This window comes from Corvus kubaryi, unplaced genomic scaffold (assembly GCF_017639235.1).
Source record: "Corvus kubaryi isolate FWS band 111438036 unplaced genomic scaffold, C.kubaryi_AGA036_p1.0 136, whole genome shotgun sequence".
Classification (NCBI taxonomy): Eukaryota; Metazoa; Chordata; class Aves; order Passeriformes; family Corvidae; genus Corvus; species Corvus kubaryi.
The window spans coordinates 8,977,378-9,002,952 of record NW_024580670.1 but is presented as its reverse complement, the minus strand read 5'-3'; the positions used below and the strand labels follow the sequence as shown (position 1 = coordinate 9,002,952).

Sequence of the window (25,575 nt, the reverse complement as noted above, 5' to 3'; positions counted from 1 at the left end):
TTTGCTGAAGATGAATTTATTTAAGCCAGAAAAAAAGGGATCCCAGCCATTTCCCTCGGGATGACAAAGCTGGATAATTTGGATTTGTGGCAATATGGTTTTGTCAACACCAAAATGCTTCTTTTGCTGGTAACATTTCAGATCAAAAATCAAACGTGACACAAATGCCCAAAGCAGTGGGAGCTGCCCACAGTCACAGCTGGGTACCCTGAAAAGAGTTGGTCTGTGGGAATTCGGACTGTCCAGCATCTCATCTGCTGGATCTGCCTGCTGTATCTTTGGTCTCTGAGAACCACTGCCCTTGAAAATTCTGTAATCAGCCAAGAGATACAAAAGACAAATAAAGTAGAAACAAAATAACTTCCTGGAATCTCTGAAACCAAGGAATATCAGCCTGTAAGGAGAAGAGATATAATAATGGAGGAACCTGAGACGCTGGGGTTTGGTTTTCCTCAGTTAAACCTGTCCCTGCCCAAAGGTCACAAACAACTCCCGAGACAAATCTGAACCTGATCAAAATCAACCAGAACAACACTATTCTACTAAAAACCTGAACTTTTACACAACAAAGTGACAGAGATACTACGAGTGAGAAACAGAGTGAAGCTTCTGGCCACAGAGATAGCATTATATCGATCTAGGTGAGGAGTTTCCAGTAGATCTCAGTGCCAAATATGACTGGCCTGACCGTCTGCTCTGCCAGCCCTCTCCTCCCTGGGAATGTCAGGTACTTCCCTGCTGTGTAAATACTTTGGTAACTCAAGCCCATGGTATCTCTGCTGGGAGTGGGCAAGGAAAGCAATATAGATCCCCTCAGCTTTCCAAACCAGGGCAGAGCCCTGCTCAAACCCCACATAGTCCCTTATAATATCTCAAACTGGGCAACAGCACTTCAAGCATCCAGGCCTGAGTCTTGCCTCTGACTAAGCAGGTAACACACCTAGAGGAATAAACTGCAACTGAAATGGTCATCCTGCACTAAGGGCTCTGAGCATGAAATAAACCCCTTCAATCAGAAGAATCACAATCAAACAGTAAAGAGCAACAGGCTGTGTTCTGCTGAGCCAGCGGATTGACAGGATGTGGTTTCTTGGAGCTTGAGGGGCTTTGGAGGCTGAAGCAGCTCATTTGCTTTACACCTGTTGTGCTACACAGGGAAAGTACATCCTCCTCAGGAGAGGAATCCAAGAGATACCTTCTTACACTGGAAACATCCACTCTTTTTTTAATTTCGAGACTTCTCTTTCTTCTGCTTGCAAGTTGTTGCAGGCTTTTATCAGAGCACGGCACCGGTGGGAAATTCTTTGAAAGCCCCAGCTGAGCACTGCTGAGGATCTGCTGATGGGGAGCTGCAAAAACTGGGTCAGAGTTTTCTGAATTGAGATCAACCAAGTATCTGGGAAGGCAATTTTTTCTGGAGCTTTCCAGGTCAATAGTCCCATTTGCCTTCCTCTGCTTCATCCCACTGTCAGCACATCCAGAGTGTTCACCTTTCCTCTTAGTGGAGTACGTTTTCTTTCTCCCTATTGCTTTTTTCCAGGACATCCTTCCAGGACTCTGTTTTGTTTTGTTCCCTACAGCTGCCTTCTCCACCTCGTGGTCTGTGGACCAGTTGCTGTATCTTTGCCCAGGTGTCACTTTCTGTGCAGAATGGTGGCAAACTTGAGGCTGCTGCTGCTGTGATGGTGTCAGTGGTTCAAACCCTTGAGTGCCTCTCTTGAACGCCTTCCTCAGTGGGGTTGGAGGAGGCACTTCTGGGAGCACAGGACAGTGTTTCTTCTGACTACTCCCCAGAAAGTGTCTGCCAGCACAGCACATGCAAGGATGGGCAGCAGAGCTCTGTGTCTCCAAGCTGTATTTCACCTCCTGCAAAAAGGTGTTTGCTCTGCCACAGGCTGCTGTAGCAATGGGGCTGGCTTTGTCTCCTGAGGCTGGGTTTAGGTCACCCTTAGATGTGCCATCTCCAGTAACCTGGTTCCTTCCAGGGGAGTCTCCGTGTTGCTGCCCCACTGTCACACAGGGGAAATGAGACCGGCCTGAGCAGCTGCAAACTCCCCTCCCTGGGCAGCATGGCCAGTGTGGGTGCTCCTCACTCAGGACACAGTGCTGGTGCAGCCCAGGGGATGTCTGGACAGACTTATCTGTCATGTGAGGGGGCAGGCTGGCACTAGACACAAGCATGTGCTGCTCAGCTGAGGTATTACAGAGCTTCTGGAAGCCAAGTTCTTTACACACTTTCAGGAACTGGTCATTCATCTGGGCTGGCAGAGACTCCAGACCCTCCTTCAGCAGCTGGATACTGGATTTCATATCCAAAATCTCCACATCTTTCTAGGGAAGCAAAAAGCAGAGCAGAAGCAGTAAAAAACCCACAAAAAGGCACAAGAGTAATAAAGTTTTAGGTACCATGTGTCAGTTTGGTATTGACATGAAGATTAGCAATTTGTATCTTCCTGTGTAATACGTATCCTCAAACTGTCCCATAAAGGTGAGAGGTTTGAGACTGGAGCATCCCCCTAACCCACGGTGTACCCCCTCTCCTAGGAGCACTGCCTTCTCACATGCTGGTGTGACACATCCTTGCCAAAAGCAATTCCTGCAGCAGGGCCTTTGGAGAAACCAGACCTGTTCAGGAGGTCTTCGACAGTTCATTCTCATGTCTCTGACATCCACTTTGTTTTCTTTTCATGTCTTTTTTCCTCCCCCTGGAAAACACCTGGCTGAAGGGACAAGGTGCTGCACTTCTGTGAGGTGCTCACCCCTCACAGACATGCACTGCACCACCTCCTCCAGCGAAGGCATGTGTCAGGTGAGGAAGCAGGGAGTGCTCCATCACGGCCTGCCACAACAAGGCACTGTTGGCTTCTCTTGCTGACCAGGGCTTCATCAGAGCTTACAGCACTCTTAGCCAGCTCTTGGGTAAGCCTCTGTCAGTAACTGGCCTGGAATTAGCATTTAATATGTCTTTCCTCTTTCATTATAACAGGAGCAGTCTGCTTTATAATCCACCATTCGAAGGCAATTTAATATTCAGTATTTTGAAGAAGTAGGAGAAATTCAGAATGAGGATTCAGAATAAAAGATTAATTTCTTCACTTACGGCTGCAAGTCTCCTCTCCATCTCCAGCAGTGCCTGCTCCATTTGGCTTTTATCTGTCAAAGCTTTCAGCACCAAGCTGCAGTGACTTTGAAGAGCATCTTCCACTAAACAGGGAAATCAATAAAAAACACATTTGGTTTTTCATTTGTAAATGTGAATAAAGTACTATCAATACTATTGCTACTTCCTGCATGGCTTGGCATGAATCACCACATGATTCTCCTGCTGTGATCTCCCCAAACCCTGAGCAGTGGACAATGGGGGGGGATGTTTAATGAAAGGCACTTGAAATTTGTAAGATGCTGCACATAGGCCAAACCTCCTTTACTGCACTCTGTTAACATGGCAGCTGGAGAAGGGAGGCTGTGCAAAGCTGCAGAATTTGGTAGGCTCAGCACAGGGAAGGCTGAGGCTTCGTTGTCTGCCAGGTGCACAACAGGCATGGCCAAGGCAGGGGGACCCCAGTATAGCTGATCCACCCCCGCATAACCAACACTCTGATGCAACCAGGTGATGGTAAACAGGATGGAGGTGTAAGAGGTTAATGGCTAAGAAGTGCAACCAGAGAAACTGTGTCAAAAATGCACAGGAGGCTAAAAACTGAAGGAAAACTGCTGGAACGAATAGAGGGAAATGATGAAGGAGTGTGCAAAGAATTGGAATTTCCATTTGCTGGTCATGGGAAGAGATGGGGTCAGAAACCACCTGAGCCCCCCACTTGGTAGTGGGGGCCCCAGCAGTGTCCTGTGGAGGCACAGGCTCCCTGGGAGGGTTTTAAATTGGAGCAAGTTGCTCTTGGCTTCAGTCAGTCTTGTTGAAAAACTGATAAAACCCCAGGGATTTGTGTTATATGATGGGATAAGAACATAACTCCCCCCATACAGCTTAAATTACTCTTATAGGAACCACTGCTGTGCCTGCTATGCTATAGGATGGGAACACAGTTTGCAGTGTGTGTGGAGATGAAAAATCTTTAGCAATCCTTTGGAAGTCTCCTTTAAAATCGTAAATTAGGACAGAGAGAAAGAGCTGAGAAAGAGTGGAGAGAAAGAGCTAAACACGTCTGGTCTTTCCTGTGAAGGGTGCAGGAAGGTGTGTGCAGATGGTGTGGAATGTTGGCTGGTCGGCAGAAAAGAGGATCCAAAGCACTCTTGCTGAATTAAACCACTGCCAAACCAATGGGCCAGGAGAGCTGAAACCCTGGAGTGCTGGAGCAGCACTGCGTACCTGAGAAAAATCAGAATAAAACCTACATTTCAACAAGTGGCTACAAGAGCTGTGCAATTAATGAATCTACTTTTGCTACAGATCCAAGGTGTTTGATTGACTTTGGTGTCAGAGGAGCTGAAAGCCCATCTGAAGCTGTTCCTGCTCACCAGTGTTTATCTCAGCTCCTTGCTGAGCACCTCTTGCCCCACAGTGCTGTGCTCATAGGCTGCAGAGCTGCAGGGCACTGGGGATCCCTTCTCCTCCTGCTCAGCTATTTTCATTAAGCTTTCAGGGACTTAATTATCTTAGTGAGCTGTGCCCTTCTGTCAAACTGTAGTTGGAATTGGTTAAAGAGCTAAAAGCTATTAGGGAGTGGCAGGCAGAAAGTGATTGTATAGGCTTTGCTTCTGTGAAAAAAACAGGGATGTTCTGAAAATTTGGGAAGGAAGAAAGGAAAAAAATCTGAGCAATTATGGGCTTAGTAATTTGTTCTCATATGGTGCGAGGTTTTAGAACAGACTTTTAGGAGAAAAGTACTTGAAGATATGGAGGGAAATGGAATAAGATGGGACATGATTTTATAAAAGGTGGATTGTGATTTAATGCACTAAGACAAGGCAGGTGACTTCTTTGACAAAGACAACACAGTGGCCTTTCTGTAGATTCAAACAAAGCTTTTCAGTGGAAGTTGTAATGTAATATTAAAAAAAAAAAAAAGGAGAAAAAATAACGGGAAACTTAAAAAATAAGCCCCAACTAAAGGGAAAATATCAGCTCTTGAGCAGGGTGTCATGAGGGACAAGGGAGCTCTGAAAGGTGCTTGTCAAGGCCTTCTCATGAGCCAAATATGCTTAAAACCTGCTGTAGTCACCTGAGTGCAAAAGCCAAAGGGCATTCAGTTAACTAGCAAGTGACACAAGGATGCAAATGCCAGCACCAGAGGCTACAGGTGAGACAGGGCAGTGTGGTGTGTGGTGGTGCACCAGCTCTGGCTGACAGAACTGCTGTGCACCCCAGGATGTCAGGAAGCCCATACGCCTTCCCAGCTATCTATGTGCAAGGAAAGAAAGAGATTGAACTGAGACATGGGCAGAGGAAAGCTACAAGTTAATTAAGTGCTTACATGGTAATCTCCTCTTATGAAAGGAGATTGAAAGTGTTTGTCTCATTCAGCCACGCAAAGCCGAAGTGTGGAGTGGCAGAGGGCTGGAGGCGCCGCTCAGGGATAGACATAGGGAATGGCACCTCCTGGCACCAGGAATCCCCTGTTCCCAGCTGTGTTTTTAACTTTGCCTCCTATGAAGGCACCCTGCTTGGGCACAGTGCACACAGCTGTCATCTGGGAGAAGGAATCTCGCAGTTGCCTCATCCATGCATCTTCCTCACACACATTGAATTAAAACCATCTCCCAGACTTGGGCTCGAGTGGAATTTCTGCATTATTTCAGGATGAACATCACCACATGGCTTTGCCTTTTTCTCTGTAGGAGCTTGGCTTATTTATGAGGATTATCTGCACATATTTCAAACAATATGCTGTTGCAGACAATTTGGTTGTTGTTTTTAATCTTCTAGTGTCTTTCTCTGACAGATTTAGACTGTTTTAGAAACCCGGAAATCTATGACTTGCAGAATGGGTTTGTAACAGGGGAGTGAATGTTTGAGTGGGCCTTTTCATCTCTCTGGTTAGACACAAGGGCTACCAGCAATCTGAGAGCAGGTTTTTGGGGAGCCTGCCAACCTACAAAGCGAAGGAAAGCAGCAGTGACTAAGGGAACAAACTCCTTCCATGTCACTTTATCACCTTCCAGGTCTACATAGTGAAGATACAGAAAGGGCAGCATCTGCAAGCTTACCTTATCTTGCTGCTCTTCCTCATATGCTTAATTTTAGCTCAGAATTATTTTTAAAACTTTCTGGTTTCCCTAGTCTGCCTATTCTTCTTCAACATAGTATCCTCTGTCTAAAAATAGTCCTGCATCCACTGGGCTTGTGATCTGCACATACATTTGACTCAGCACAGCATGCTGCAGGCAAGCAACCAGCAGCCAGCCTTTTGAATGCATTTCATTTGTACGTGTAGGAGTATTCTGCAGAAAAAACCCTCAGTAGAGAGGAGGGGCACTCTCCTTCTCTCCCTGCTTCTGTACCCAGAGGAGTGTTCAGACTTGTCAAACACTAATAAACAAAGTAAAAATGAGCATTAATAGAGACTTAAAAAAACCAGGTGTTGAGATGGCCAAATTAGATCAGATCAAGGACCCTGTTAAGTTAGGTCTCTTGTCTTTGAACATGATCAAGAAGGGCTGCTTCAGAGCTTTTCTTCAAATAAACCCTGCAGCAGATAGTTATTCAATAACTTGATCACAGACAGAAAATCTTTACTCAGTTAATGGGTGACTTATGCACAGACTTGTGCCTCTCTTGAGGTAATTTAAACAAAGCAGTTTTTTACAAACTGAAACATCGCTGTGTTTTGATTTGCTGTACCCTTGTCTTCGGATGCTACTGTTTACAATAATAACATTTGGAATATGAAATCTGGCATGAGATAAAAGGCTGAAGGACCTTGGGGTAGGGCTGCCACCCTGTGCTGCAGAGACCTCCCTGCAAATCAGCCTGTACCCGGGTGCAGCTGCACTCCCAGCAGCTGAGAACTACAGCCTGAGCAGTCAAGGGAGCCTCCCAGCCTAGGAATATTAAACAGCAACTGCTTCTGATGTCTCTCCATCATCATCTATGCAGCTCATCCTGAGACTTGCACTAACAGCACAGAGGCTTTAAATAACAGTTTGGAAGAAGGTTGGTTCCCCCACGCCCAGATTCAGTAGGGGAAATTGGAGATGTTATAAACCTGGTGAGACACGGCCAGGGAAGACAGCTCTGGAGCTCAGCAGAGCGCTGCATGTTCTCCCTGCGCAGCCATGGAGCTGTGCCAGAGGGTGAAACATTTGGGCTGTCACGGCTGCATCCTGCTCAGATATACTCCAAGCAGTCAGCTGGCATTTTTGTGCTGGCTTAGCCTGGGTCCCTTTCCACAAGACATCAGATAGCACCTGCATTGTGGGACTGTGGGATGAGCTGCCCCTGATCTCACCCTGTGCTACAGCACACAGTGCTGGACTGTGACAATGAGGAGTTTCAGTATCTACTGGAACATCCACACTTCCTCTCACCATCCATGCTGAGATGTTTCGGAGTCTGGTTAAGTCCCTCAACTCAACAGTTTTGTCAGTCACTGCATGGCTAGTTAGCAGCTACATGGAAAAAACATTTTTAAAATCAGTTTCAAACCTTTTGACTTTTCAATCCATACAAAATGTAAGGGAGTCTGAACTGGGTGTCCCAGTCTGGACCATACTGTACAAGTTCAAATCTCATTTTAAACACAGCCATTTTCCCTGGAAACTTTGCCAGCAGCTACTGGGCCTGGGGAGTCTGGAAGCAAGTCATGTTTGAAAACCACTCACCAGGCAGCTGGTATCACCTCATACCTCTGTAAGTGACATATTGCACATTACTTTGTCACCCTTGATGGCAGTGCGTCAGAGGATTGCCTGTGGCATGCTGGCTGGGAGGATGCTGCTCATGTGCACTGGAGACAAGGTGTTGTGGAGGATTCAGCTGTTCTGAGCTGTCACAGCTGGAACTACCAGATGGCAGAACAGCAAAGCAGTGCAGAGAGGGCTGAGTGGTGAAAATCGGCATTTGTACTAAAAAATAGAAGGCTTTGATAGAAGTGCAGGTATATAAATTAAAATGTGAAAAATATGAAAAGAAATTATCTACAGGAGTAGAAATCCGAAGGACAGAGCAAATGATGAGTGGGCAAGTCAACGACAGAAACTGTATGTATATAAGGTGGAAGAACTGAGGCCACAGGGTCTGCCTGCCTCTTTGCATCCCTGTGCACCGCACACCAAGATGTGAGCAAGACACAGAGCCCTTGTGCTTCTGTGGAAGCTGCTCAGCCAAACCTTGTCTGATCTCCAGTGCCAGACACAGCTCTACCACTGTGAGCAAGCACATATGGATAAACACTCAAAAGAGAACATTCTTTAAAATCTTCCTGCACAGAGCATGCCAGTCCAACAGCATTTGGAAACACTTTGGAAATACATTTTGAAAAATATTTTCTGTTTTGTTCTCTCCTGGTGGCTATGCAGACTATGCCAACTGTGCTTGCTACCCACTGCTAAAAATGCAGCCTGTGATACTCCTTATAATCTTTAATGAAGACAGACTTGATTTCAAGTCCCACCTGCCTTTGGTTTTCAGAGCTGTTGGAATGTCCTGATGCACTGGTTCTCTTCATCTTCTGCATTCCTCTCCTGCCTGTGAAATACTCCACTGCCAATAATTTAACGTGTCTCTGCCATGTCACCCGCATCCCAAGGTACTGTATCATCACTCACTGGCATTCAGAACTTTATTTGCTCTGAATTTAGCTCTTTATCACCTGAGTTTTGGAATTTTATACCAGTTCTTCAAGGGAATTGCCTCTTTTCAAGGCACTAGCATAGGTATCTATTTAGTGGGAACTTAATTATGCATCACTGTGTTATCAGTCAAATGACAGTGTTTATCTGCAATTAACCAGTGATGGATGAACTTCCCAGAAACATAAAAAGATCAACATTGTGCAGCATGTGATGATTTTCATTATATATTCAACATTCTGCAGCATGATGCATTACAGAAAGTACCAATTTTTCTTTTCAATTGCTTTGAAAATCTAGCAGTATGCACCTCTGGGAGGTTTCTCATTTCATTCAAGGCACATTCATTTAAAATGGATATGGAGAGGAAACAGGACAGCTGAGTAAATGGTATGGAATGAAAAGGGGGAGTCATGAACAATAGATTTGATTTTCAGTGCCATGACAACAACGTCTGCGCATGAGGTGTGAGAAATTAGGCAAAGTCCTGCTGCAGAGTGGACAAGTTGAGGCACTGAAGTAATTAGGAGATGGGAAAATCTGTAATAGGGAACTTGCTGTGCTGGCCAAAGCAGCCAGATTCTTGTTTACATTAGGGTCCCACCAAGAGCACTTGCCAAGCACAGCAAAGGAGTGTTCTTAGTACAACAAGATTGGTATTTCAAATGTACAGCCTATCATGGCCTCCTGCAGAATGCATCAGAATCCACTCTTTTTGCCTGAGAGAGCTCTGTTGATTTAAAGGGTATCTGTCAAAGATGTGCTTTGTGGAAGCCACAGTTTGCCACACTGAATATTATTGTGCTTTTGCGAAGATCTGCTGCCTTCATCTCACAAGATATAACTCATTTAACGTTTCTTGTGTATATTGAAAATGGCCTCTTGTCCTTGCACAGAGCAGAGCAAGCTCTGAGCAGTCCTGACAGGGTGTTGATAAAGTATCATACCAGCATTAAAAATTAATGTACTCTCAAAGGCTCAGATCTAAGCTAAATTACAAACAATTTCTTGAAGCGTTTTCCCTCAGTGAAGATTTCTGTGATTAGCCACTTCAGAGACAGAGTTGTTCAAAAGTATTTTACATTACTAGCTTTTCTGGAGGTCACTTTTTTGTCATGGCAATAGTGTGCTTCACTATGTGCTTCTCATTCAAGAAATGAGTAGTACTAGTTTTGTTTACATCCAAAACTTAATCGCTTCAAGCACAGAGGAGTAATGGAACACCACAAAGTAACAAATGAAAATCTGAGAAAGCCCTAAAAACTGAAACTGGATGCTCAGGATATAAATACCTAAGTTATTTTTACTGTGTATTCCATTAGTACTCCAGATGGTCTAAAAATGACCGTACTCCGGGCAAAACACAAAACCAGAGATTGTGTTTATCTATTCGAGCACAGTGTCTAACCATGCAACACCTAAGTACAAGAGGGCAGAGAAAGGGAAAAAATGAGAGAGTAGGAATGGAAAAACTTGACAAGTCCATGGCATGGATAAGTCTTATTTTCTCTCCTCCCTTAGGGAGAGCAGCTGTGAGTGGCATGACTTGCCCAGCTCACCCCAGCCTGCAGACTGGTGACATTTGGCAGGTTGACTGTGCCCTCTGCTGTCAACACGAACACCGGAAGGACTTACTTGTCTTGAAAAGGGTTTCTAGGCAAACCAAAATGGATTTGTTTTTAGAATCGAACATTTCTTCAAACTTCTCGAAGCCCACTTGCAGCTGCAAAAACAAAGGTCAATGGGAAAATCAAAATATTCAATTTTCTTTGTTTGCAAAATCACAGCCTCAGATGCCACAGAACAATGATTGCAACTCATGGAATGGAGCAGCCTGAAAATGGTTGTTTATCTGTCATTTGAAACAATTTGTCCAGCTGCTGGTTGCAACCCCAAAGAAGATCTGGGATGGCTCAAAAGGCTCATGAAATCCGAAAATATTTCAAAAAAGAGATACTGATCTCTAAAATAGGACTAATAATAACTAATAAAATTAATTATAGAAGGGGTGGGGGAGAGACCTTTACCTTCAGACCACAGGGACTAATCCTGAGAGTAGACTGCTTTCTTCAGGCAGAAGGAAAAAAACCCTGGTATTTGCAGATGGCCACTACAGCTTGTTTTTGCTCCAGAGACCCAGAGAAATTCTGAATCAAGTCCCCAAAGACCTTGACCCTAAGGCCACAAAGTGAATGGTTTATGCAAAAAACCTTATAATTGTTGGTTTAAAGTATTTGAGTGCTAAATGTAATATTTTAGATATCAACATAGTAAAGGAGAGAAAGTGAACACTGAATGGTCTATATTATTTCTAACTCTTCACTGTTTTATATCCTGAATTTGAAGTAACTTACCTCTTGAAGCCTGTCTTTGATGCTGGAAATAAAGGAGCTTAGGACTTCACTAAAATGGAAAAAAACCAACAAGTATGAACCAGAAATATAAGTTAATGAAGTGTACAAAAATTGATAAGATTACTGTAAAAATGAGTCAGGAAACACTGCAAGGCATAGTGTAGTATGTAATGTAAGCATGGAAACATGATTTCTTCAGGGGGCATAACCCTTTGAAGTCACTTCAGTTGTTTTAGGAAAACACGGACTCTGCAATGCAAAGTAAGAAAAAAATACATATACACAAATGCCCATGTATGTCATCTACATGAAGTTATGGGGTTTTTACTCTCAGATTTTTGGTGCGTCTCTCAAATTTTTAATTGGCATTTGCACAACTGTCCATTAGCTGCTGGGGTGTGATCGCCATGTTATCTGCTCCGGAAGGACCCAGCCTGTGTGGTGACGTGCCAGTTGCTGCGATACACGGATATTGTGTTTGGACTAAAATAACTGTGGGAAAAACATGGGAAAAGCTTCAGCATCAACAAAGCCCAGGCCAGGAAGAACAAATACTGCAAATCCTTTCCTCCTGAGATTATGCCTGTGGTTGCTGTTATCTGTCCTTTTAAGTTGAGCCAGCCTATCAGGAACCAGGCTATATTATGATTAACCTGCCACACCAAAATGCACGGATGGTTGCTAAGCAAAGTGATAACTTTTTCCTGTCTGAAGATTCAGGTCATTTTAAGTCAATCATTTGAGTGATCTAAATTACAACAGCCAAAAATATGCAGAGGCCAGGTAGAATCTAGTTATGAGAATTAGGCAGTGCTTCTGAAATCTCTCTAGACTTATGGGAAGGAAGATACTAATTTTCTTAGTCAAACTTGCGGGGGATACAAATTGATAAATTATACACTTATCTTTGCAAAGATAATATAGTTATTTCTATAAACAGGCTTCTAATCTGGGAGCAAGTCTGGAGTGTAGGAAGGAGCATAATCCATTTAAAGAAAAAATAAAGAATAATTATGAGTGATGCCTAAACATTTAAAACTACTTTCTTATTTCATTACAAAAATCTTCCTCTAATAGGCAATAGAGAATCAAATTTTGCCTTATCAGAAACATAGTGCCCATTGAAAAGGCAGAAGAGATACATAGCCAGATTTGATCAAAGGCTTTTAATAAAAACACCCTTCACTTTGGATGTTACATTACAAAACGTACAGTGCTAAGAATTATTTATAGGTGCACTGGGGATTTTGCCATATTTCATTTTTGAGCTTCAAATCACTGGCTTGTTCCTTAAAGGCCTTCAGGACCTACAGGTACATGTAATTCTTGACATCTGACAAAGAGCAGATGCAAATCACATTAGCAAAAAACATTTTTCTGTTATCAAAAAAACAATACATAAAAATCTTGTATGGAAATAAAATTTTAGAGATATGTGCATGCTTATAAAGATGCAACCTGCAAACGTGTGTTTGGCAATCCCCTCATCTGGCCCAAATGTGAAGGCCATGCTCAGAGTTCCTTTTATCAGTCCCCACATAGCCTATAAAATTTTGAAAAATAAGGGTTTTCACAGAGAACCAATACAGAAAAAAGAAACAATGCTGATTAGATAAAGAAGGACAAAGATAAATTCAGGTTAGAGTTTTGCTGTTCCATGGGGCTTATGGCTGAATGTGTTACATAAATTGCCAATAAACCCTATTCTCTTACCTTGCGACTCGTTCCAATTAGAAATTATTTAAAACCTGAAAATATTTTTCTTGGAGAAATATACAGCTATGTCATGTATGATTTGTAAGAGGGGAAGAAGGAGCTGCAGGGAATGATAACCACCAGCATGGAAAGAATTTCCAATGGATGTCTACATACCGGTCATATTTGTCCTTTATTTTGTTCTTATTCACTTCAAAATTTTCCAAGACACTTTTCACTCTTCCTGCACCAAAATTAAGTGAACATTTTTCTCTTGTTTCTTCATCAAATAACTGTGGTTTTGTCTGGTATTTGGTAAAAATACTGGGCTCACTCTGTGACACAAACAAAAGAAAAATGTTGAAGTACAAAAATAATCAGAACATTAATTAGAAGAAACCATTTGTTTATCCAGTGCTTTGCAGACAGAGATCACAGTGATTGGGCATGACAGATTAGATTGGATGAGGAGATTAAGAATTTAGTGAGATTATGCCCCATTTAGTGTGCCTAGTTAGATCAGCTCCCTGTGGAACTGAGACCCAGCCCAAATTCCTCCAGATGCAGGCTTTTCTCTCATCTTGAGGATTTTCAGTTTGCTACAATTATGAGGTGTGCAGGGCTTTTTCCCTTCTATGCTCAAGACAGAGACTATAAATGAATTCCAGTGTTCCTGGAATTGTGAAAAAGTTCAAGTTGTCAGGAGAATCTGCCTGTACAGGAATCTAAAAAAATCCTATTGAATTTCCTGGTGGATGACATCATTTTGCTGCCAACTAGCAACATCAACAGACTGTAGATGAGTTTTTCACATTCTTCAATACACATTTTCAAAGAAATTTAATATTAATATGAAAGCTTCATTCTACAAAATTTCCAGACACTGTGTGACCAAAATGGAAATGCCTTTTCCTTAAAACATAAGAAAATGCAAATTCCATTAATTTTTTTAATCGTGAAAAGTGAATTTCCTACTTTGTGTCTGATGAAAACTGCTCCTAGGCAAAATGCATAGGACAGCAGATAGCATCTGGAGCTGAAGGACAGCCTGGGGCCTCCAAGCTGGCACCACTGCTCTTTACTAATCTTTGCTCCAGGTGTGTTTATTCAGATCCAGTGCTCTCTGTTAGCAGTGCAGGAACTATTTTAGTGGAGGCTGGTAACATCAGAAACCATGAGCTGTAGGAGGAACATTGTGAGTGTAGAAACTCTTCATCCCTATCCAAAATCATCCAAACATCTGCCATAACAACAATGCAGCAAGGTCATTGTCAGTGCAGGGAAGCAAACACTGAGTAGCGCTGTCATTCTTCTGGAAAGCTAAGGAAGTGAAACACAACATTTTTGAAAGAAAAATAGATGTAATATTCTACCTTGGCTAGGTAGGTGGCCTTAAGACATTAGCTTGAGAATAATTTCATATTATTTTAGTAACTCAAAAAATGTGATTGAAGAAAATGATACCTATCTCAATAATAATTTATAGCAATCTGTTATAAATACCGGGTTTTCATCTGACCAGGCTGCTACTTTGTCTTGTCACAGTAAGTATGTGTATGTAGGAAGAAGATAGCTTGATTTCAGCAGTTACTGACATTAGCAAATGTTACCACCTGATTTCAGCATTTTCCATTAACTTTGAGTGGTGGATGTGTGCCTGCACAGGGCTGATTGAGAGGGAGACTCACATCCTGGGAGTTCTGCTGTCCCAGCTGCGAGCCCAGCTCCAGAGGTGCTGCTGCCGGCTGCACATTCTCCGGGCAGAACTGGGAGCCGAAGAGCAGCTGAGAATCACTCAGACTCGAGTAGTCACTGGCGGTGCTGTTCCTCATGGAAATCTTATTAGGCCTGAAATGGTGCAGAGAGGGATGTGAATGAGTCTGGAGCAATTAAAAAGCCAAACAGAATTCCCTACATGTCCTGCTGGAACTGCTTGATCATGGCCCACTCCAGCATGTTAATTTTTACTCTCTGCTTCGAAGGTGCTGTTCCTACAATGGCATATGGTTGAATTCTAAGATAAACCAGATGGGTTACCTTAAACTACCACATCCACACAGAGTGTGGTAGCTCCACATTCACCTTATAGGAGTGAAGGTGTTTCTCCAGCATGTCCTGCAGACAGAAGACCAAACCCAGGACTGGGCATCTAACACAGCTCATCCTACCTGCCTTGTCAATCAGTCTTAGTTAAAGAGACACCTTGGGCTCATAGCAAGTGCTGGATCTCTCCCTTTCAGCTACTCTGGGTAACAATTTCTGTTGTAACTCAGGTGTTGCTTCAATTAATGGGAAGGCAGTTCCAACAGAATAAAACTTTCTGACTAATAGTTGACATTTCTTGGGCATTTATTCTCCACATGCCTTAAGTCTGACACAGTAGAACAACAAATTAATAGAGGTAGCATATGGCTGGATGAACTGATCTGAATTGTTGGAAATACTTCAAATATATTAACATGCTACTCAAAAGCACTTTTATTTCCCTTGAGCATTACTCAAATCTTTTCAAGATACCCTTGATTTTGTGCTGTGTTACTCTGATTCTACTCCTCTTCAGAAACACTCTTATACTCCTCTCCTGCTTTACAGACTAGGCTCATGGCACAGGACCAGCTTATCTCAGACAAACGTTTCCCTGCACAGCTGCACTGCTTCTCATTGTGTTGGAGGCTGGTTTCAATTTTTTGGTAGCAAAAATATATACAAAAGACTTCTTTTATTTTTCACAAAGAATTGTAGAATGGTTTGGGTTAGAAGGGACTTTAAAGATCACCTAGTTCCAACCCTCTTGCCATGAGCAGGGACATCTTCCACTGTACCACGCCACTCAAAGTCTCATCCCTCCTGGCGAACATTTTCAGAGATGGGGTACCCACAGCTTCTCTGGGCAACCTGTGCCAGTGCCTCATCACCCTCACAGGAAAGAATGTTTTCATAATAATCAATCTAAATCTACCGTCTTTCTGTCTAAATGATCACTATTCCATTGCTTCACATCCACAAGGCAGAGTGTTTAGGTTAGGACCAAACACAAAAAAAGCTGGGCCAGGTTTATATTCTCAGTTCTTGCTTTTTTTGAGCTACCAAGATGGAGAGATATGTTGCTGCCTTTGGAGCTGGGAACTAGAGACCAAAATTAATGAAAATAATTAATGAAAATTTTACACAAGATTTTTCTTCCATATTAAATGATACAAGTAAGGGAGAAGGAACAGGAGAATAATTCATGTGTATAACAAGAGATGATCGCCCCAACATTTATTAACAGTCACATGTTTGGTTAATCCCCAGTTTTGGAAGGAGGCCAAATATATAGACACAACAGGGAAAGGATTTAGCAGCAGTACTTGAACTGCTCAGTCTCCATTATACAGTAGTGTCACTGACAATATCATATTAATACTTTTGGCTTTAAGCTCACTGCATACACTGAGCTGCAGGCAAAAATAGATGAGGTATGGGTTTCTGGATTCTCAAAAAGCCTGATAAGTCTGTCTGAATTCAAAACTTCTCCCTTGATCCCTGTTTGGACTCCAAATCTGCTAAGAAAAAAAATCTGAATACAGTTTTACTTGCACAGCTTCTTGCTTCCATCTCAGTGAAGCTTTGTAAAAAATATAAATTTTCTTAATCTACAGCCAGTATGTGGGGGAGACATGCGAGCACATGGGCTGCCATGACTGCACACAGGCAGAACCCCTGCCGGCAATGTGAGCAGCACATCTCCTGCACCAGTTTCTAAATCCTCCTGTCTTCCAGCCAAAAAAAAGCTCCCTCTTAGTTTGAGGAAGGGTTTTTATAATCTTTAGATGCTTTACTGTCCTGATAAAGCACCCCTTTGAAAGCGTCTAGTACAAGTGGTGAATATCATACCCCACATATATGCTTGTTTTCTCAGATCCTTTGTGTTATTCAATACCCAAAGCACAAGATTCTTATAACAAAAATTTTATGAGGAGTATTGAGCTGAGAGGACTTTATGAGCCAAGTGACCTCCTAGGCTTACTCTGCACTACAACCAAAGACAGCTGTTGGCTGCTCTGGAGCCCAATTTTTCTGTCTAAAGTCCACTACCTCAGCAGTTGGTTTAGGTATGATGGCACTTCTGCAAATTGGAGGGGGAGGTGAAACAGATGTCTCTTTTGAATACACTCATTCCCCTGAGCAATGGATTTCTTTCTCCCTTGCTTAACACTGCTGGCAATTAATTTACTAACAAGACCATCTGGGCAAGCCATCAGCCTGGCCATGCTTGACCCAGGCATGTCCCTGACGGAGAGATCAGACAACCGTGATCACATGTGGGATCAGATCCATGATCAGGCAATTCCTGCTCTTCTAACCACCTGACCACTCCCTTCAGAATGCCTGAGATGCAGAGATGCATGTTCTGTCCTAAATATAAACCCTTTCCCATAAACAGCGAGGAAACATCCCAGGTATGCAATCCCAGTTAGCAGTCCCTCCTAAGTTGATGCAATAGTTTACCCCAGGAGAATTTTTAGCTGTCTGCTAACATGAGCCATGCCTCAAATCATCCATGTGTTGGTGCCCATAACATTTCTTTGGTACTGGCACTAGCATATGCATACAAAGCAAAATAAACTTTAGATATGTAAAACACGTTCTTGACAGCTCCAAAAAATGGTAAATCATCCTCTGCTGACTGATGGTATGATTTCATTTTCCCACCTAACTCAATGCAAAGTATTGCAATATTGGCAACTCCAACCCTTTCATGTGATATGAACGTGATCTAAAAAATCTGCAGCGTTCTGCATATCTGGCGGGTCAGTTAGATCTTCACAGTCTCTGTTTCCCTGTTGCCAGTGGAAATTCACCCTTTATAGGAGGAGTTAGAGCTTTCGGGAGCTTCTTTCATTTTTCTACTTTTCTCATTTTCACTCCAAATATTTTAGCACAATCACGTGCAAACATTCACCTTTCATTCAAAGGTTCTGCCTTGCCTCAAAACAAACATGGTATGCAATAATTACTCTCTTCTTGTGTTTCCTAGATGTTCTAGGGACATTGACAAACTAAAACTTCATAACTGTAAATTGTCACAGGCCTCATCAATCTTTTTTTAAAACTGGTATTCGTAATCTGCTGTTTGGATCCATCCTTATGTGCCAACACCAAGGTTTAAGAGTAATTTGAAAAAGCAAACTGAGACTTCTACAATTTGCAACATAACATTTATCTGCAGTGCTGCTATAAGTGATTCTCTCTGGTTCTGTCATCCCCACTGAACCTGTGCCAACATTCCTCTTCTTCTCAGGCACTGTGGGTGAAGCTCACTTACACCTTTCTGACACATTTCTTCAAAGTGCAGTAAAGCCTCTTTCCCAAAGAAGAGATCTTTCTCTCATAGTAGCAGTGTCTTGAGTAAGATCAGTGCCATAAAGTCTCTCTTCTCCTGGTTCCCCTCTAGAAAATCTCACAGCCCTTTCTGCTCCTCCTCATTTAGGGGCTAGGGCTGAATCACAGCAAATCCAATTCACTTTCTAGGAGCTACTGTTCACCTGCTCTTCCTCCTGGCTTTAGCCTGTATCTATAGGAACTGTCTCTAGTTCTGCTGTACTGCTCTCATCCCCACTATCAGCTGCCTGCCAATGTGCCAATGTGCTCAGCAAATGAGCAAGGATCAGCCTTGGCCTTGGGTGCAGGGGAGCTGGAGGAGTTTAAATCAAGGAGTTTTAGCTGCTATTGCAGCCTCCAGCCATTTGCCATCTCTTCACTGGAAACAGTCACAGTAAAAAATTATTCTTCTGCTTCCTGTCCTCTGGAATGGCAGGACCTGCTTGCCGCAAATAATTTGCACCACATCCTAAAAGGAATTTTTACAAACAGATTCTGGCACTGGCCCTAATGCATTAACCACGACGAAATCCCTCTCAGTTATTCAGCTCAAACACTGCCTCCAGTTTCCAGATTTCAGGTTCAAAATCCCTCTGGTTTTATTTTAATTTCTTAAGGTCATTTTTGCTTTCTATGAGTTTATTCATTATTCATTCAGCTGTGATTCAATACTGCCCTCCTTACCTTGGAATCCATGTTAGCCCTTTGTCCTGAGCTGGTTGCCTGTTATAACAGAGCCTTTTCCTGAAGGGGAGATAGGGATTTTTGTAGAGCAGCCCTCTTTGCTCCCACAAAATGCATCCCCAACCATACTAAAAGTTAGGCATCTGGAGACAGGGATAATTTTGCCACTCCCCTCTCTAGCCTGAAGCCATCTTCCAGCCTGCACTTACAGCCCTGGTTTCTCATTCCTGTGAGGCTCTGGAATTTTACAGCTGCTCTCCTGGTCTTTGTCCTGGCTGTCTCCTTCAGTTTCTGCTTGTTTTTGGACCTAAATGCAACTTCAAAATATGTGACCTTGTGATGTAGGATGGAATTTCATGGGATAATGGATTGAATGAGGTTATTAAACTTGGAAGCTATTCTCAACAGCAGAAATAAATTGTAGAGAGTAGTGGCCCAAGTAGGCTTTAACTTCAAGCATCTGTTTTGAATGCCTCTTTAATATTTTCATAATTTCTTGGCCTTACACACTCTCTGGCAGGCTCTCTGCTTCTGATGTCTTTGGAAGTCAGTATATGAGTAGCTTTTATGCATTTAGCAAGTTACTTCTTTTCTCATGGTACAAGAAATTTCTCATAACTTCAATACCGAATCTAAATAATCAAGTCTAAATAATCTTTCTGCCTCAGGCAAGCATTTAACCCTTCTGGCTGCACAGTTTAATTTATTTTTTAATGAGGTTTCTTATTACTATTCCAGTGTCTTTTTTTTTTTTTTTTTTAATTAACAGTAGTGGATTTTTTGGCTTCTTCTGCTCCTGCAGATACTGACTCCAGTTCCCTACTGCCACTCTCGTGGTAGCACTACAAGATTAAATAGCCTGAACATGGGTCTTGTGCTCAGCTCAGGGCCAAGGCAAGATATGTCTCTTCCCCTGCGAGCTCTGTGGTCGAGGCAGGTGTTGATGGTGTCTGAAAATCTACTTTCAGCATCACACCCCTGTGATGCTTATCCAGTCAATCAAAGGCTGATTGAAACATCACTGCTTTTGTGGCTGCTGTTCTTGCATCATCTGTGATCTTCTGCCAGCCCTCCTAGCTGGGCAGGCGGCAGCACTGCTCTAATGTGGCACTTTCTCTAATGAAGGCTGGCATTTCAATCCATAAAAACTGTGTCCTTTGTCAATATACTTCAACTAAGCCTAAGCTTTCCCAGTATAGCTGTCATGTGGCACCCTTCCACCCTCTAAAATAACTGGCACCCTGATATTATTGTCTAACCTGATAATCTTCCCTCTGCTGTATTTCTAGTATCTCTATTATGCCAATATTCATATATAAAACCAGATGGAACAGGGACTTTGGTTGCCCACACCCTATTTCTCAGGCTGTTAGGGTTGCAGAGAAGCACTTGTGTCTCTGACAGATAACAAATAAAACCCAGAGCAGTTTTGGGCTTGTGCAGAGCTGTGGCCGTGAGAGCAATGCATCACTGGAGCTCTGCATTTCCTGGGGACCTGGTGGCAGCTGCTCTCAGAAGTAACACCCTGACTCAAACTTGCACAGAACTCACAGAGTGAGTCATACTCTGCCTAGATTATACGCTGATTTTATGTTTCATTTCTAAAGCTCCCTGAAAGAGTTTTCTGGGGATTAAACAGCATACCCTGCTGTGGTGGGAAAGGTTTCTAGTAATAGAAGTGAGCGAGGGAAAAGTAATCAACACCTTTCCCCCCTATTTCAAATATACACACACATTCACGTGTTCCTGTGGGAAACTTTTCTTTCCTTTTGAAAAAGTTAATTGTCCACAGAAAATTTTCTCCCTCTTCTTACCTCCTGCCAAAACCCAGCTGCATTTCCAGTAAAGTTTTATGCCCTATTTGACCCTTTTGAACTCACTTGCAAAAAATGTGGAATGCTGAGGAGTGGGTGTTAAAATCTTGCCTATATTTTCTTCCTGTATTAATTAATGAGTTACAAGGGAAGACATTGTAGGTGATAGGCTACTTTGGAGGAGGAAGAAATTCAAGTGATCCCTTTCCAAACAGGCATCTGTGCTTCTTCCACTCATTTCCTTCCCTATGGCACAACTCCACAGAATTATTAATATATTTTAAAAATGTATCTTATATATCTTGTATATAATATAAAAGTGTAATTATATATTTTATATATAATATTATGTCTTTTTAATATATTCTCTAAATTTCCCCTCCTCAGTCTCTGAGCAGAAAGAAAGTCACAGGTTTTCAAACTTAGGAACAACTTAGTGAAAACTAACATACCCCCCAAAAACCAAACAAAATAAATCTGCAGGTACCAAGAAGACAATAGAGTGAAGCAACACACAATTATAAAGACAAAACTATGACAGATGTAAATACATTTTTCCCTGAATTGGCTCCCCTTTGCCCCCTGCATCTGTACAAAATTTAATTAATTCATATCTATGACAAGCATTTTTATAATGGGTAAGAAAATGACTATTATGTTTTCATTATCATCCATCATTGTGGTAACATCTGGCCAAAGAGACAGTATGACTAAAACTGTGAATTTGAACAAGTTAGTTATGTAAGTGGGCTATTTAACTAACAGAGGCTCAGAGCACCAAATTCGTCAATTAGCTTGTCTGGAGTCAAACAGAGGATGAATCCCACTGCCTTTTTTAGCCTTGTGATACAAAGGATGCTCTGAAGTACAAAATGCAGCTTGTCTTACATATTTGCCCTCCAGATGTTTACATCTGAATATTTGTTGTCTCACTGCAGATTGTAGATGTGGGGAGTTCTAGCTGCTCTTTGGCTTCTGCTGGGAAAAAAACAAGCCATGTGTATAAATTCAGGATATGGAATAATTTTTGAGTTACATAATGTGCAATAATATTGCACATCACGATTCATTCTATCTGTCCTCTGCACAGGCAAGAGGAACACTTAACTTATCTAATGAGATGAGGACAGCTTACAGGGCTTCTCCAAATACACCCTGAATGGACAAGGGTACAGCTTCCAGCTGATGCTGATTTTTAGATTCCCAGCAATGGTGGATCTATGGCAGTGCTGGCAGGCTGGGGGCATAAACAGGATTCCAGGGTAGGCTAATGAATTCCCATTAGATTTCCCTAATTAGCCACAGATCAGTTCTGGGCATGTTTCACTTCACTGCCTTCACCCCTGCCAAGAGTTTGGTTTCACACCCCATCCCGTCTCCATCTCCCCCCACTCATGCTCACCCAAGGGTTGTCGGTGTGCTCAGCATCTCCTTGATGTTCCAGATGTTGAAGTTCATGTTGTTCTCAGGGCTGACACCCCGGCAGGGAGCCCCCAGCCAACACCATGGCTCTGACCCTCACGGCCTCTCCCCACCAGCAGCAGCCATAGTGTCACAGTACCCTGCAGGGAGGAGGGAGATGGAAGAAGATGGCCAGCCCCTCTCAGGGCAGTGTCACCTGTGTCCTGTGGCTGTGGGGACAGCCCAGGGGGACATGGCCCTGCAGGCCCAGGGCAGGCCTGGCCTGGGGCCCTCCACAGGGCTGGGATGCAGCCGACCACTGGGCCTGCCCACCTTGTGGGGCCTGAGGGGCCTCAGTGCCCGGGGGCAGTCCCTGGGCCTCACCCCAGGCCTGGGGGTCCCTGGGGTCAATCTGGGCCCAAGGGTCCTTGGGGTCACCCCAAGCTGAGAGTTCCTGGGTTGCACTCTGAGACTTGAGAGGCCTGGGGGTCCCTGGGTCTCACCCCAGGGCTGAGGGTCCCTGGATTTCACCTCAAGGCTGCGGGTCCCTGGGATCGGTTAGGGGCTGAGGGTCCCTGGATTTCACCTCAAGGCTGCGGGTCCCTGGGATCAGTTCGGGGCTGAGGGTCCCTGGATTTCACCTTAAGGCTGGAGGCCCCTGGACCTCACCCTGAGGCTTGAGATGCCTTGAGGTCCTATGAAGGTCCCTGGGGTCACCCTGGGACTGAGTGTCGCTGGCTCCTTTCCTGGAGCTGAGGGTCCCTGTGGTCACCTCAGGGCTGAGGGTCTCTGGATCTCACCCTGAGGCTGGAGGGTCTCTGGATCTCACCCTGTGTCCATGGACTCAGGATCAGCCCCAGCTCCAGTCACTCTGCAAGCCAGTCCTTGTCCTTCATCTGGAAGCATAGCCCTGGGCACAGGGGGTCATCACAGGGCACTGGGAGGAAGAGAAAGCTGAAAGCTTGGAACCTGGCACACTGAGGATTGTTCCCATGGGAGCATGGCAGCCACAGCACCCATTTCCTTCATTTCCAGAGGCTGTGTAGTCTCTCATGTAAATACCTCTGGCAGAAATGCAGAAGGATTTAATTTCACCCATCAGAAATATGACAAAAATAACCATAATCTAAACATTCCCCAGAGAAACATTCTCAAATATAGTTTTACTGGATTTTTTGCCTTATGGTTCCATAACCCCCATGTTTAGGAATGTAAATCAGGCATGCTTGCTTGCCTGTTTTTTCCTCCTTTAATTCAAAACTATTTCAATACTAGTTAAAATGTTTGTTTCCTGGCTCTGAAAATACTCCATAAGCACTAAACCACCGCAGAAATAAGGTTGACATAAATTCATTAATAGATCAGGGGAATTATTTACATTCCCCTTTACTCTCTTTTGCCTTTAGTATTAAGGCAACCCGGAGCTCAGGGGTGTCAAAACAATGGCTTTCTTGATGCATATATCTGGTTTCCTAATCAAATCCTATGTAAATAAAGCTTTCACTTCAGATAAAAAAATTAAATTCTGGCCTTTTACCCATAAAAAGCTTATTGGAGTGACTTCACGGCATTGTTTTTGCTTGACATTATAGCACTAGCGTTGGTTTAAGTAGCTTGGATTAATCAAGGCAGCTTGATACCTCCCAGCTAAATGAGAAGACTCTGACAGGTTCATTTTCTAGGACGTGTTCAGGGATAGGGTAGTGGCTGGGCTGTCCAAGGCAGCCGTGGGCTGGAAAGCAAACCTTCCTCTAGAGAGCCAAGCTGATGGAAATGTTGATGTTTATTGCACCTTTTGAGTAAATAAAAGCCTTGTTCTGCTCCTGAACTGCCTACAGCTCTGTAGTACAGGCCAGTGCATGGCACTGCTGCCAAGAGCCCTGCTGTGCATCCAGGTCCTATATGGCACTGCATCATAAACAGTGATTTTCCACCATTTTATTGCTCACGATTGAAAAGTTGGCCCAGATCTACCTGCAGAAGAGATTGTAGAGTCCTGTACCCATTTACAATACTTCCACTGCCATTAGAAACGGAATTGCCGGTGCTGTGCGCACTGATGATAAGGCTCGAGGTGTTATTTTAGGTACTTAGAAAGAGCTATTCCTATTTCTGATGTGGCTGGAGCCTTCTGGTGTGAACATCTAGTGAGTTTGTGGAATACGATAAATGAGATTTTTGTATTTCCATCTCTCCTGACAACGGAAATAAATTTCTATATGGAAACATATTTTTTTAATTATAGGTCTGACAGCTACCTCCATTTCCATCTCCCCCGTCCATAACATGCTCTGGGGAGATTAACCACGTTGCCAAGCGCTAGCTCATAGCTCTCCTTATATCTGAAATAACAGTCTGTGCTTCCAGCATTAGGGAGGGTGGCCAGATCCTTGTAGTCTTTCCTTTAGTAAAAATTAGCAGAAGCTTCCAGGAGATAGACAGCAATATGCTCGGTACATCAGTCAACTTCTTTAACGTCATAGCACATTTCATTAGAAACTCACAGGAGTTCTTCATGTTAGAACACTAATAACATGTTAGTCTGCAAAAGTGGTCAGGACCTTCATCTCTCCATCCCAGAGATGTCCTTGGACATTTTCTTGGTAACTTTTCTCCCCTCATTCAAATGGGATTCTGGTCTTGTACTCAAAAGCGGAGATAGAAAAGAATGAGAAATCCACGCTTAATGAGAGGTCACAGATTTCTGTTCCACTTGGGTAGAGGAGCCAAGCCAAAAGGCACTCCGGTGGGTCAATGTGCCAGGAAAGTGCGTGTACAGGAGGCAAAGTGCTGCTGACAAGGGGCAAACCCCTGTGGGGCAGGGATCATCAACCTTACTGCTTGTTGGGGTTTTTAGGAGTTCTCCTGTTTTCTTTTTCTCTTAAATAATTTTTCCCATGTATGTTGCCAGGGCAACAAATTACTGGGTGTTTAAGAAAAACAAAAAGACGAGGGAGGGGTCCAACTGGCTACTCTCTTTCACCTGGGGGTTGGGTACACCCCGGGTGGGCTGGTGTTCTCGGCGTTGGGATGGAGGGATGCTGCCGTCGTTGTGGAGGGATTTCGTCAGCACTGCGGGCTTCTGCTTTCGGCTGCCTTCCTTCTACCTTGAGTGGAGCTTGCTCACTGGAGCGGCTGTTGCACTGGGACCCTAACACCCCACCTCACTAAAAGAGGGACCTGTTCACCATCTGTTTGTGTGCCTCAAGGAGAAACCCTGGGATTCCCAAGCCTGCCTTTCCCTGCCCCCCTGGAATCCGGGCTGTCGCTGCTTTGAGCCTTCGCTACCTCGTAGCCCCCGCACACCCTGCCTGCCCAGACCTCCCGGTGTTCCCGCTGCAGCTCCGGAGTTTGATACATCTCGTCTGCCACCCGGGATTTGTGCTCGTCCCTGCTATTCCAGCCTGCTGTTCCCGAGGGTCCGGCCGGACACCGGGATCGGCTGCCCAGGGGTTTGTGAAGCCTTTGTCCCATCCCTTCCCGGGATCCCGGGCCGCCAGTGCCGCGCGCTCCCC

The 25,575-nt window shown here is 43.7% G+C and overlaps 1 protein-coding gene across 2 annotated transcripts; it reads right to left on the bottom strand.

Annotated features, from left to right (window-relative positions):
• Window positions 1-25,471, bottom strand: IHO1 (interactor of HORMAD1 1). Of its 2 annotated transcripts, none has more exons than XM_042015920.1 (7): window positions 22,062-25,471; window positions 14,486-14,645; window positions 12,975-13,132; window positions 11,103-11,151; window positions 10,384-10,471; window positions 3,101-3,204; window positions 1-2,331 (listed from the first exon to the last, which is right to left on the bottom strand). In XM_042015920.1, exons 1-7 carry the CDS (start codon window positions 22,115-22,117, stop codon window positions 1,009-1,011), a joined length of 1,938 nt encoding a protein of 645 aa, XP_041871854.1. In that variant the 5' UTR covers window positions 22,118-25,471; the 3' UTR covers window positions 1-1,008. The 2 variants fall into 2 exon arrangements, with proteins under 2 accessions (XP_041871854.1, XP_041871864.1); XM_042015930.1 differs by lacking the exon at window positions 22,062-25,471 and adding an exon at window positions 18,846-19,260.
• Window positions 25,472-25,575: the final 104 nt, after the last annotated feature.

Excerpts from the sequence above, each read along its gene's own strand:
- IHO1 (XM_042015920.1), bottom strand. The coding sequence starts at position 22,117 with ATGAACTTCAACATCTGGAACATCAAGGAGATGCTGAGCACACCGACA. Across the intron at positions 14,646-22,061 it reads AGCACACCGACAACCCTTGG|GCCTAATAAGATTTCCATGA; the intron begins GTGAGCATGAGT and ends GCACCATTTCAG. Across the intron at positions 3,205-10,383 it reads AGAAACCCTTTTCAAGACAA|TGGAAGATGCTCTTCAAAGT; the intron begins GTAAGTCCTTCC and ends TTCCCTGTTTAG.